Source organism: Acomys minous, assembly GCF_964271855.1.
Source record: "Acomys minous genome assembly, chromosome: 7".
Classification (NCBI taxonomy): domain Eukaryota; kingdom Metazoa; phylum Chordata; class Mammalia; order Rodentia; family Muridae; genus Acomys; species Acomys minous.
In genome coordinates this window covers 109,559,347-109,572,435 of record NC_140488.1, presented here as the reverse complement: position 1 = coordinate 109,572,435, position 13,089 = coordinate 109,559,347, and the positions used below count along the sequence as shown (strand labels likewise).

Below are 13,089 nucleotides of genomic sequence, written 5' to 3'. Positions count from 1 at the left end.
TATGAGGCACCAGAGTACATGTGAAAGTCAGACCCCACTCTCCACTCAGCTGTGGAGAATGTCCTGTCCATTGGCTAGATCTGGGTAGGGGTTCGAAGTTTATGGCCTGTATTGTCCTTGGTTGGTGCCATAGTTGGAGCAGGACCCCTGGGCCCAGACCTGCCCGTCATAATGTTCTTCTTGTAGGTTTCTAGGACTCTCTGGATCCTTCTATTTCCCCATTCTTCCATGCTTCTCTCACCTAGAGTCCCAATAGGAAGTCCTCCCCTCTGACCCACTTTCCTGGCAAGTGAAGACTTTCATGGGACATGCCCCTTGGGCTAGTGTCCAGATATAAGTGAATAAATATCATTTGAGTCTTTCTGCTTTGGGTTAACTCACTCATTATGATCATTTCTAGTTCAATCCATTTGTCCACAAATTTTGGGAATTCCCTGTTTTTAATAGCTGAGTAGTATTCCATAGTGTAAATGTACCACAGTTTCTTTATCCATTCTTCTATTGAGGAACATTTATTGCCCATTTATTTTATTGTGGTCAACTTTAATAGATGGGAAACCAAGGTTTATCTATAAAAATATAATTTTACAGAGGAAATTTTTATATATTTTAGCCTTCTCCTTCTCTAGGAGGCAACGACAGACTGTTTACACCTCAGGCTGGACAGCCTGAACTGGGCTTCTCTTCCCATTTATAATCGGCATATCTGCAAATAGGAGTGACGTTACCCAACTTACACAATTATAATAGCATTCGTTTACTCAATAAGGATCTAATGTGTCCATCTAGTATATTTCTTTTGTTTCTGGAAATAAAAATGATGTTTGGGATGTAAAATGCTTAGTGCCTAGCTCTGCTACAGATTTTCACTGTTATTGTGTTGTCAATGTTGTGTGTTGACGTTTGTGTGTGTGTCACAAACTATGTGAGGCACATGTTGTTGACACTATCCCCTGTAGGCCCTGCAGGGCCAGTATCTCCTCAGAAGTAAATGAGCTCCCAACATCCGCAGTGTGCGGCTTGGCCGCTCTTCCAATCACGACCACTAGAGGGCGTGCGGCCACATACCGCCTTGACCACCGCACATGCGCTTGCGCAGCACTGACACTGCTTCCGCGTCCTTCCTCTCAACCGCCTTTAACCCCGCCCCACTCCTCAACGCTCCGCCTCCGTTGCCCCTAGCGTCTGTTTGTTGACTTCCGGGAGTGCCTAAGTGTTAGATGCCAAGAGGGTCGCGATGGGGGCCCCAGGGGCTAAGGCAGTACCTTAGGCCCAATCGAGTGGCCCCTGCTGTCTTTCCGAGGCCCGCACGGATTCACTGCACAATCTTCGGCATGGCGGAGGCTGAGCTGCTGGTGCCGGGTGAGTGGCGCCCTCGGTGGCGGCGGCTGGCCTGGAGGGAGGGTCCGCGGGCGGGCAGGAGGCCAGGCCCCGCCTCCGGGCCGGCCCTGTCGGGGTACAGGGCCGCAAACTGAACCGGGACGCCGAAACTGCAGCCTTAGCCTTGCGTTTGCGAATAGGCTTTGTCGGGATCGAGAGAAAGGGACAGGGACAGGGACCTAGGGGAAGAGGGCACCTGTGTGTTTCTAGTAAGCCTCTCCTGACTTTTCCTGGAGGCTGTGGCCGCCATTATTCTCTCCCTAAGCTTTCCATGGTCTCTACTTAACACTTGAGCATACGGTATGTCCTCTGGACCTAGTTAGGTACTGAATTCGGTAACGAGTGCAACACGAGGTGAAAGGTTAAAAGGAATAGAAGCAACGAAGAAGACGAAGGGAGAAGGAGACTATTAAGGGAATTAACTTAAAAAAAACTGTCCTTGTGTGCTAGTTTGACGTATGTTAAAATTATGACCCAGTAAGGCTTCCGTACTGGGTAGCTCAGGTAGACAGTTCCTGAGCCAACATTTGTTTTAACCCTTTAGAAGGCAGACCTGTTACTCTGTTAAAACGGTGGTCATAATCTGCTGAATTGATTTTCACATACCCTCTAGTGGGTCACGACTGGCACTTTGAAAAATAACCACTATGTTAGAGCACAATTATGCATTTAAATATGTATTGCACTTTCTGCCAAGCTTTTGGCGCAAGAGGGATTTGATTCTACAGTTCTTGGAGTCTATTCATTAGTTAGGGTACAACAAAATAAAGAAAAGTGATAATACTCTTGCCATTAGATGTCAAAGATAGAACAGGGCCGCCAAACCGTGGTTTTTGGGTCGCGAGAGTGTCTGAAGAGGCTTTCTGGGGAGCCAGAATAAAACAGTTAAATAATCCCTTGTAGGGATGTCTTGAATCATTTCTAGGCCCTGGCCTCACATGGCTCAACTGCTGAGTAGAACTATTTTACCTTATAGTAGTTTTCAAGTGGCTTAGTGCACTTAAGCTTTCTCTGGAAAATTCCCAGAAGCTGGATCTGATCCAAAGTTCTATTTGAGGGTCTTCTCTCTCTCTCTCTCTCTCTCTCTCTCTCTCTCTCTCTCTCTCTCTCTCTCTCTCTCTCTCTCTCTCTCTCTCTCTCTCTCTCTCTCTCTCTTCCTCTCTCCCCCCTCTCTGCCCCCCCTCTCTCTGCCCCCCCCTCTCTCTCTGCCCCCCCCTCTCTCTCTCCCTCCCCCCCTCTGTGTTTCTGTCTGTCTGTCTCTGTCTGTCTCTGTGTGTCTTTCTCTCTCTGTCTCTGTCAATCTCTGTCTCTCTCATTCTCTCTCTGACTCTCTGTCTCTGTCAATCTGTGTGTGTGTCTGTCTGTCTCTCTGTGTCTCTTTCTGTCTTTCCGTCTCTGTCTGTCTGTCTCTCTCTGTATCTCTCTGTGTTTCTGTCTGTCTCTGTCTCTCTGTGTCTGTCTCTCTCACTCTCTGTCTCTGTCTGTCTCTCTCTGTGTCTGTATCTGTCTGTCTTTCTGTCTCTCTCTGTCTCTCTGTGTCTCTGTCTCTCTCACTCTCTGTCTGTCGGCCTCTCTTTCTCTTTCTCTCTCTCTGTGTCTCTCTGTCTCTGTGTGTATCTCTGTGTCTCTCTGTGTCTGTCTCTCTCTGTGTCTGTCTCTCTCTGTGTCTGTCTCTCTCTGTGTCTCTGTCTCTCTCTGCCTCTGTCTCTGTGAATCTCTCTCTATCTCTCCCTCTCCTCCTCTGTCTCTCCCTCTGTGTATCTCTCTGTCTGTCTTTCTTTCTCTCTGTCTCTCTGTGTCTGTATGTCTCTCTCTGTCTCTCTCACTCTCTCTGTCTCTCTGTTCTCTCTCTGTGTGTCTCTGTGTCTCTGTCTCTCTGTCTGTCTCTCCCCCTCTCTCTGTCTCTCTGTGTATCTGTCTGTGTCTCTGTCTCTCTGTCTCTCACTCTCTGTCTCTCTGTTTCTCTGTTTGTCTGTCTGCGTGTGTCTCTCTGTCTCTCTGCCTCTGTCTCTGTCAATCTCTCTCTCTGTGTGTCTCTCTCTGTCTCTCTATCTCTGTGTCTCTGTCTTTCTCACTCTCTCTGTCTCTCTGTGTGTGTATTTCTGTCTGTCTCTCTGTGTGTCTCTCTGTCTCTGTCAATCTCTCTCTCTCTGTGTCCTTCTGTCTCTCTGTGTCTCTGTCTGTCTGTCTCTCTCTGTCTCTCTGTATCTGTTTCTCTCTGTCTGTCTCTCTCACTGTCTCTGTCTCTCTGTTCTCTCTCTCTGTGTGTCTATGTCTCTCTGTCTTTCTGTCTCTCTGTCTCTGTCTGTCTTTCTGTCTGTGTGTGTCTCTATCTCTCTGTCTTTCTCTCTGTCTCTGTGTGTCTCTCTCTTTGTCTGTCTCTCTCACTCTCTCTGTCTCTCTGTTCTCTCACTCTGTGTGTGTCTCTGTCACTCACTCTCTGTCTCTCTCTCTCTGTGTATCTGTCTCTCTGTCTGTCTCTCTGTCACTGTCTGTCTGTCTCTCTCACTCTCTGTCTCTCTGTTTGTCTGTCGGTCTCCGTGTCTGTTTGTCTCTGTCTCTCGCTTTCTGTCTGGCTCTCTCTGTCTGTCTCTCTGTGTGTGTCTCTGTCTGTCTCTCTGTGTCTCTGTCTCTGTCTCTCTATTTGTTCATGTGTCTCTGTCTCTCTGTATGTCTCTCTGTCTCACTCTCTGTCTCTCTCTCTCTCTCTGTTTCTGTCTGTCTCTCTCACTCTCTGCCTCTGTCTCTCTCTCTGTGTGTGTATGTCTGTGTCTCTGTCTGTCTGTCTGTCTCTCTGCCTCTGTCTCTGTCAATCTCTCTCTCTCTGTGTCTCTCTCTCTGTCCCTCCATCCCTTTCTCTCTCTCTGTCTCTGTGTGTGTCTCTTTCTGTCTCTGTCTCTCTCTCTTTGTATCTCTCTGTGTCTGTCTGTCTGTCTGTCTCTCTCTCTCTCTGTATGTGTTTCTGTCTCTCTCATTCTCTGTCTCTCTGTTTCTCTGTCTTTCTTTGCCTCTGTCTCTGTCTGTCTCTCTCTTTCTCTCTCTCTCTCTCTGTGTCACTTTGTCTCTCTGTCCCTCTCTCTCTGTCTCTTTCTCTCTCTGTGTGTATCTCTGTGTCTCTGTGATTCTCCGTCTCTCTCTGTCTCTCTCTTTTTCTCTCTGTCTCTGTGTGTGTCTCTCTCTTTCTCTCTGTCCCTCTCTGTGTCTCTGTCTGTCTGTCTCTGTCTGTCTTTCTCTGTCTCTTTGTTTTCTCTCTATCTCTCTGTGTCTGTCTGTCTGTCTGTCTGCCTCTGTATGTGTGTCTCTCTCTATCTCTCTGTCTGTCTCTCTCTCATTCTCTGTCTCTCTGTCTCTCTCTGTGTGTATCTCTGTATCTCTGTGTCTGTCTCTTTCTGTGTTTCTCTGTGTCTGTCTCTTTTTGTGTTTCTCTGTCTCTCTTTGCCTCTGTCTCTCTCTCTCTCTCTCTCTCTCTCTCTCTCTCTCTGTCCCTCTCTCTCTGTATCTCTGTCTCTCTCTCTTTTTCTCTCTGTCTCTGTGTGTGTTGCTCTCTCTGTCTCCCTGTCTGTCTACCTCTCACTCTCTGTCTCTCTCTGTGTGTATCTCTGTGTCTCTGTGTCTCTGTGTCTGTCTCTTTCTGTGTTTCTCTGTCTCTCTTTGCCTCTGTCTCTGTCTGTCTCTCTTTCCCTCTCTGTCTCTCTCTCTATGTGTCTCTCTCTGTCCCTCTCTCTGTCTCTCTCTGTGTCTACCTCTCTCTGTTTTTCTCTGTCTCTCTCTGCCTCTGTGTCTGTCAATCTCTCTCTGTCTATCTCTGTGTGTCTGTCTCTCTTCTGTCCCTCTGTCCCTCTCTCTTTCTTCGTATCTCTCTCATTCTCTGTCTCTCTGTCTCTGTCTCTCTCTGTGTGTATCTCTGTCTTTCTGTGTGTCTCTCTGTTTCTGTCTCTCTCTCTGTGTCTGTCTGTCTGTGTCTCTTTCTGTCTCTGTCTTTCTCTGTGTATCTCTCTGTGTCTCTGTCTGTCTGTCTGTCTCTGTCCCTCTCTGTCTCTCTCTGTCTGTCTGTGTTTGTCTCTTTCTGTCTTTCTCACTCTCTCTTTCTCTCTGTTCTCTCTCTGTGTGTGTGTGTGTGTGTGTGTGTGTGTGTGTGTGTGTGTCTGTCTCTCTGTCTCTCTGTTTCTCTCTGTCTGTCTGTCTCTGTGTGTGTGTGTCTCTCTCTCTATCTCTCTGTCTGTCTTTGTCTCTCACTCTTTGTCTCCCTCTGTGTGTGTGTGTGTCTGTGTGTCTGTGTCTGTCTCTCTCTGCCTCTGTCTGTCTGTCTCTTTCTCTCTCTCTCTGTATCTCTCTGTGTCTCTCTGACCCTCTCTGTCTCTCTCTGTCTGTCTCTCTGTGTGTGTATATCTTTCTGTTTCTCTGTCTGCCTCTCTCTGTCTCTCCCACTCTCTCTCTGTTCTCTCTCTCTCTCTCTCTCTCTCTCTCTCTCTCTCTCTCTCTCTCTCTCTGTGTGTCTGTGTCTGTCTGTCTGTCTCTCTGTGTCTCTCTCTGTCTTTCTTTGTCTGTCTGTCTGTCTCACTCTGTCTCTCTGTCTCTCTCTGTGTGTATCTCTGTGTCTCTGCGTCTGTCTCACTCTCTGTTTCTCTGTCTCTCTTTGCCTTTTTGTCTCTCTCTTTCTCCCTGTCTCTCTCTCTGTCTCTGTGTATCTCTCTGTGTCTCTCTGTCTCTCTGTGTTGTCTCTCTCTCTCTCTCTGTCTCTCTGTCTCTGTCTCTCTTTCGTGTCTTTCTGTCTCTGTCAATCTCTCTGTGTCTCTCTCTGTCTCTGTGTCTCTCTCTGTCTCTGTGTCTCTCTCTGTCTCACTCTCTGTCTCTGTCTCTGTCTCTGTCTCTCTCTCTCTCTCTCTCTGTGTCTCTCTGTGTCTGTCTCTCTCACTGTCTCTCTGTTCTCTGTGTGTGTGTCTCTGTCTGTCTCTCTGTGTCTGTCTCTCTCTGTGTCTCTGTGTTTGTGTGTGTGTCTTTCTCTCTGTCTGTCTTTCTGTGTCTCTGTCTGTCTGTCTCTCTCTGTCTCTGTCTGTTTCTCTGTCTGTCTGTCTGTTTGTCTCTCTCTGTCTCTCTCTCTCACTCTCTGTCTCTCTCCCTCTATGTGTATCTCTCTGTGTCTCTCTGTCTCTGTCTCTCTGTGTCTTTCTGTCTCTGTCAATCTCTCTCTTTCTCTCTGTCTCTCTGTGTCTCTCTCTGTCTTTCTCTCTGTCTCACTCTCTCTGTGTCTCTCTGTGTCTGTCTCTCTCTGTCTTTCTGTCTCTGTCTGTCTGTCTGTCTGTCTCTGTCTCTCTCTGTGTGTCTCTCTGTCTGTCTCTCTCTCACTCTCTGTCTCTCTCCCTCTGTGTGTATCTCTCTGTGTCTCTCTCTGTCTCTGTCTCTTTGTGTCTTTCTGTCTCTGTCAATCTCTCTCTTTCTCTTTGTCTCTCTCTGTCTCTGTCTCTGTCTCACTCTCTGTCTCTCTCTGTGTCTCTGTCTCTCTCTGTGTATCTCTCTGTGTCTCTCTGTGTCTGTCTCTTTCTGTGTCTCTCTGTGTGTGTCTCTCTGTCTCTGTCAATCTGTATGTGTGTCTCTGTCTGTCTGTCTCTCTGTGTCTCTTTCTGTCTGTCTGTCTGTCTGTCTCTCTCTGGCATTGTATATATTTTCTTCATCACTAAATGAATAGCACGTATTCAAATGAGCAGATGTCACACATGAAACTACAATGAAGTTCAAGGGTTGGGACTGAATTAAGGTGAAAGAATGAAGGCTTAAATGGTGTGCAGGCAGAGTCAAAGCTGTCATGGGAAAACAGGCTTATATATATATATATATATGTAATTGAAATGTGTTTTAATAACAGATATCGTGCTTTAAGTTGTGACATGAAAACTGTTTTACATTTGCAGATACAGGTGCTGTGTTTACATTTGGAAAAACCAAGTTTGCTGAAAATATCCCTAGCAAATTCTGGTTTAAAAATGACATACCTATATGTCTTTCATGTGGAGATGAACATACTGCTATTGTTACAGGTTAGTATTACAGTCCTAAATAAAGACAGTAATTCTTAGAGAAATGTAAATATTATTAGGGTTTGTATTTAATAAAAGTTTTTTCTGCCCAATGTTAGGAACTTTTTACACTTAATGGAATCACTTAATACATAGGACAAGGTAACCTGCACACAGAAAGATAGATTTTTAAAGTCTGATATTTTTACTGCGTATAATACATTTGTTTTATATCTAAAAAATATCATTCATTTGAAATCCAAGGACCACAAAGGGAGTGATGATATAGCATTGCATTTGACCATAATTTTACTTAAAATAAATTACTTAAATGTTACTGTTATTGTATATATAGAGAACAGGCTTTATCATGTGTTCAACATATTGAAAGTGTATAGAAAGTGGTTTTGTACTTGTCAGAAAATCCTTTACAAGTTGATTAAAAAGAGTATTTTCACCATTAACTTTAGTATACTTAAATGATAATGATATTTCTACATGAGCAACCTTTCTTGGAATCTATTTCAGTACAATAAAGAACTGTTAACATATAATCTTAAAACCTCTACACTGAATGGACTGTGCCCATACATAGACAAGATAACCAATTCCTGTTTTTTATTCTTTGATATTTTTAAAGTGTATCTTTTTTTTCCTTATGATTCATTTACCTCTTGTTGTCTATGTGAGGATTGCTTTAATCTGTTATTTCTTTTTCCCTCCCACTAGGAAATAATAAACTTTACATGTTTGGCAGTAACAACTGGGGCCAGTTAGGATTAGGTTCAAAGTCACCTATCAACAAACCAACATGTATCAAAGGTTTGGGGCCTTTTCTTTTTTTTATTGTATATATTTATATTCTTTGAAAATATTTTCCAGATTACATTAATTAACCTTAGTACTCATTCTTTTAGTATCATAAATAAAATGTCTTTAATGTATTTTTTGTAAGATACTTGAACATTATTAGCACCTACTCTTGTTCTTCATGTGAAACTCAGAAACACTTTTATGGTAAAGTAAAAAAGATCATGTTGACTTGAAACCCAAGGGGAACAGAAGTAATGAGCTTTTAGCACTGACCCTGGCTTCTTTGTTTGTATATTGCTTGTTTGTAAAGTGGCTTTAACATTACTGTTATTTTATATATAAGGCATTATAATATGTTATCATTTTGAGTTCCATCTCAGCACACTTTTATATAGAGCCATTGGTTATTAAAATAGACTTTATTCTCCAGTGCAGAGTAATGAAATGAAATGAACAAGACTAGTGGTTGATGAATATCATAAATACAGAGCAAAGTATTTGACAATAGTATTGTCTCGAGCATGTAAAACACCACTAGAAAACTTTCTTGCTGTTATACGGACACTTCTGGATATAGCCTATGAACATTATAGGGGATGGGGAACCCTGGGGGTATGGTCATACAGTGTTCTCTGTCTTCGGGGCCCAAATTCAAATTTCAGCTTCAAATCTTGGTGGGACTTTGTCATGACCATGGTATTTATAGGCATTAATGTTACAGTTAGAAATGCTTTAACTGGGCACATACCACTAAACACATGGTATTCCCAGTGACCATGGCCTCACAAATACCTACTAGAATATTACTACAGATTCAAGAAAGCAGATACTCTTAGCCAGCTGTGCAGACGCTTTGTCAATCAGTTAGGAAATATTTGTAAATGTTTAAAAATTGTAGATGAACAACTTCAACCCAGGTGTGTGCCTATGATTGATAATCTTAGGGCTTAGGTGATGGCATTTAGGCCATAGATTAATTGATGAGAAGCAACACACTAGAAGGTACTGGATCATGATGTGTTAGTTACTTACACACACACACACACACACACACACACACACACACACACACACACATATATATATATATATATATATATATATATATGCCTTTGCCTTTGACCCAACAAGTCAGTGTTTGCCACACACCATTGGTTTTTATGATGTACAGTGAACTGTGGATAAACCTCTGGATTAGTAGTTAAGAACATGGATTTGGAATCCTATATGCTAGGCTTTAAATTTCATTTCTGGGGTCACAGGTATAGTTAAATTTCAGAGTGCATGCTTAGCCTGCTCAAAGCCCTGGGTTCCACCCTTGTAGTACTATACATAAAGAAATCTCAGTGGATAACAATTGAGTTATAATCTGAATAAATTAATAAAATTAAAATAAAAAATCTCAGTTCTACCAGTTACTTATCATCTGACATGGATTATGTATCATCTTCACACCCATAAATTATTGTAATTGTCATATGTTCATGTCTAGCTCTTAAGCCTGAGAAGGTGAAACTTGCTGCCTGCGGAAGGAACCACACCTTAGTTTCAACAGGTACAGTATTCATCCCGTGCAGCTTCTGTCCAGACTTGAGAAGTGAGCGCTCACTTCAGCAGTGTTTGTGGCTTTGTATTAATGGGCACGATACTCTGGTACTAATTAGAGTAGAGTTTTAATGATGTAAGTGTTTAGTATATTCATTTGCCTTTAATGCTGAATAGCTAAAGATCAAGGGGTAGCATTTTCTCCCTTCAGAGAAAACCTGGGCTTGCTTCCTCCTGTTTCTTGCTCTTCCTCCTTTGCCACAGAGGTTGAGTGGAAGGAAGCTATAGGAAAGATAGGGATGATCTCCATTTCTTTCTTTCTTTCTTTCTTTTTTTTTTTTGCACTTTGGTTCTTTATTTTTTTCTCCTTTATTAATTTACTTATATTACATCTCAATGGTTATCCCATCCCTTGTATCCTCCCATTCTTCCCTCCCTCCCATTTTCCCCTTATTCCCCTCCCCTATGACTGTGACTGAGGGGGACCTCCTCCCCCTGTATATGCTCATAGGGTATCAAGTCTCTTTTTGGTAGCCTGCTCTCTCCATTTCAATTAAAGTCTAAGGCAGTATAGTGCACCCACAAGATGATAAAGTGATTCTTAACTTTGTATAGAAAATCAAAGGAGAGACACAATAGTCAAAACTATTTTCAAAAAGAAAAGGATTTGGGGCTAGCAGTATTCTGATTTCAGTCCCTATCATAAAGCTACAATAATTATGGCAATGTAGTATTGACAAAAGTGAGAGCAAGTTTAATGAAGAGTGATAGTGTTGAGAAGTATACCAACACAGATATCCATAGATGAGTTTTATTTTCAGGTTCTCTCATACTCAGCTGTAACCCCAACAGCTGATTGCTTTTTTCTCCAATAATTTGTTTATTTAATCATTTTATGACCTGATTGCAGCTCTCTATCTCCTCTCCTTCCAGTCCTACCCTCACTCACCTTCCCTCTCCTTCCCTCAGAGTAAGGGAGACCTCCCATGGGTACCAACCCACCCTGGCACATCAGGTCACAGCAGAACTAAATGCACCCTCTCCCATTGAGGCCAGACGAGGCAGCCCAGCTAGGGGACAGGGATCAAAAGGCAGGCAAGAGAGTCAGAGACAGATGTTACTCCTGTTCTTAGGGAACCCATATGAAAAACAAGCTGCACATCAGCTACATATGTGTAGGAGGTCTAGGTCCATCCCACGCATGCTCTTTAGTTGGTGGTTCAGTCTCTGTGAACCCCCATGGGCCCAGGTTAGTTGACTCTGTAGGTCATCTTGTGGTGCTCTTGACTCCTCCAGCTCCCTTAGTCTGTCTTCCCACTCTTCCACAAGACTCCCTGATCTCAGCCCATTGTTTTTGCCTGTGGGCCTCTACATCTGTTTCCGTCAGCTGCTGGGTGGAGGCTCTCAGAGGACAGCTCTGCTAGGCTCTTGTCTGCAAGCATAGCAGAGGATCATTACTAGCGTCAGGAGTTAGCTCTCTTTCATCAGGTGGGTAGTCATTGGTTCGCCATTCCCTCAGTCTCTCCTCCATCTTTAACCTTATACTTCTTTTAGGCAGGACAAATTTTGGATCCGTGTTCTGGATAGGTTGGTGTTTCCCTCCCTCCACTGGAAGTCCCACCTGGCTACAGGAGGTGGCAACGTCAGGCTCCATACACCCCCCACTGCTAGGAATCTCAGCTAGGGTTACCCTCATAGACTCCCAGGAGCCTCCCCTGTCCCAGAGATACCCCCACACCGATTGCCGTTCTCTCATTTTGGTCCTCCTCCCACCCCCACACCCACCCATGGTCTCCCCACACCTGATGCCCACCCCAGTTACCCTTCCCACCCCCTTTCCCACCCAGTTCCCCCTCCATCTACTTCAGATGTGTATTCTATTTCCCCTTCTGAGTGAGATTCAAGCATCCTCCCTTGGGCCCTCCTAGCTATGTGACTTCTTCAGGTCTGTGGATTGTAGCATGGTTAGTTATCCTGTATTCATTTCATGGCTAATATCCACTTATAAGTGATTATATGCCATGTTTGTCTTTCTGGGTCAGAGTTACCTCATTCAGTATTTTCACTTCTACTTCCATCCATTGGCCTGCAAATTTCAAGATTTCCTTGTTTTTAATAGCTAGTAGTATTCCATTGTGTAAATGCACCACGGTTTCTTTATCTGTTATTTGATTGAAGGACATGTAGGTTGTTTCCAGATTCTGAATATCACAAATAAGGCTGCTATGAACATAGTTGGGCAAATGCCCTTGTTGTATAGTGGAATGTCTTTTGGATGTATGTCCAGGAGTGATAGTCTCAGTTTTCTGAGAAAGCGCCAGATTGATTTCCAAAGTAGTTGTATAAGTTTGCACTCCCACCAGCAATGGAGGAGTGTTCCCTTTCTCCACATCCTCACCAGCACGTGCTGTCACTTGAGTTTTTTATCTTAGCCATTCTGATGGGTGTAAGATGGAATCTCAGAGTCATTTTGATTTGCATTTCCCTGATGACTAAGGATGTTGAACATTTCTTTAAGTACATCTCAGCCATTAGAGATTCCTCTGTTGAGAATTCTCTGTTTAATTCTGAGCCCAATTTTGTAATTGGTTATTTGGTTTGGTGGTGTTTCATTTCCTGAGCTTTTTATATATTTTGGATATTAGTCCTTTGTCAGATATAGGGTTGGTGATGATCTTTTTCCAGTCTGTAGGGTGTTGTTTTGTTCTGTTGACAGTGTCCTTTGCCTTACAGAAGCTTTTCTGTTTCATGAGGTCCCATTTATTAGTTGTCCAAGAGCTGATTTATAACACATGGATGAAGACACTTGGTCAAGGAAACTGTAATATTTCTACCACACGCTGCCAAAGAGTTAGCAACACTGTCTTTACTCCTCTTTCCTGCTCCCTCTTCTCTCTAATGACTTGTGTCTCCCAGCTGTCCTCTCGGCCTTAGTTCTTCTACACCTCTTACCTTTGCTCCTACTTTTTTCACTGACAATACAGGAGATGTCTGTTATTTACTAGCATTTCTCAGAAGCAGAGTGACTACAGCCTGTTAATTAAAATTTCTTTTATGTTTACAGATAAAGGCATTGTGTATGCAGCTGGAGGAAATAATGAAGGACAGTTAGGACTTGGTGACACTGATGACAGAGACACTTTTCAGCAAATTGGCTTCTTTACATCTAAAGATAGCATTAAACAGCTCTCTGCTGGTGCTAATACATCAGCTGCCCTGACTGGTGAGTATGACTTATTTGTGCTCTGTCTGGACAGTTATTTTCTCTTAAATTGGCTATACCAACTCATAGATGCGTGACAGTATCAGCATCTTCGGGAAACTTGAAAACTATAAA

General features: G+C 43.5%; 2 protein-coding genes across 5 annotated transcripts in view; one reads left to right on the top strand and one right to left on the bottom strand.

Moving 5' to 3' along the window:
- OTC (ornithine transcarbamylase) overlaps positions 1–13,089 on the bottom strand; it is a 120,203-nt gene that overhangs the window by 94,653 nt on the left and 12,461 nt on the right. The window contains exon 1 of one of the 2 annotated variants that reach the window (XM_084788996.1): positions 1,266–1,404. The exons of the other annotated variant lie outside the window; for it this stretch is intronic. The gene's annotated coding sequence lies outside the window, so the exon portion shown is untranslated. Of the gene's footprint in view, positions 1–1,265; positions 1,405–13,089 lie in introns of those variants that run through there. 2 annotated transcript variants of the gene reach the window in all.
- RPGR (retinitis pigmentosa GTPase regulator) overlaps positions 984–13,089 on the top strand; it is a 61,447-nt gene continuing 49,341 nt past the window's right edge. For all 3 annotated transcript variants that reach the window (XM_084788994.1, XM_084788992.1, XM_084788993.1), the window contains exons 1-5: positions 984–1,362; positions 7,290–7,415; positions 8,124–8,216; positions 9,700–9,762; positions 12,817–12,975. In XM_084788994.1, the coding sequence (XP_084645120.1) occupies positions 1,221–1,362; positions 7,290–7,415; positions 8,124–8,216; positions 9,700–9,762; positions 12,817–12,975 (583 nt within the window). In that variant the 5' untranslated portion in view covers positions 984–1,220. The remainder of the gene's footprint in view (positions 1,363–7,289; positions 7,416–8,123; positions 8,217–9,699; positions 9,763–12,816; positions 12,976–13,089) is intronic.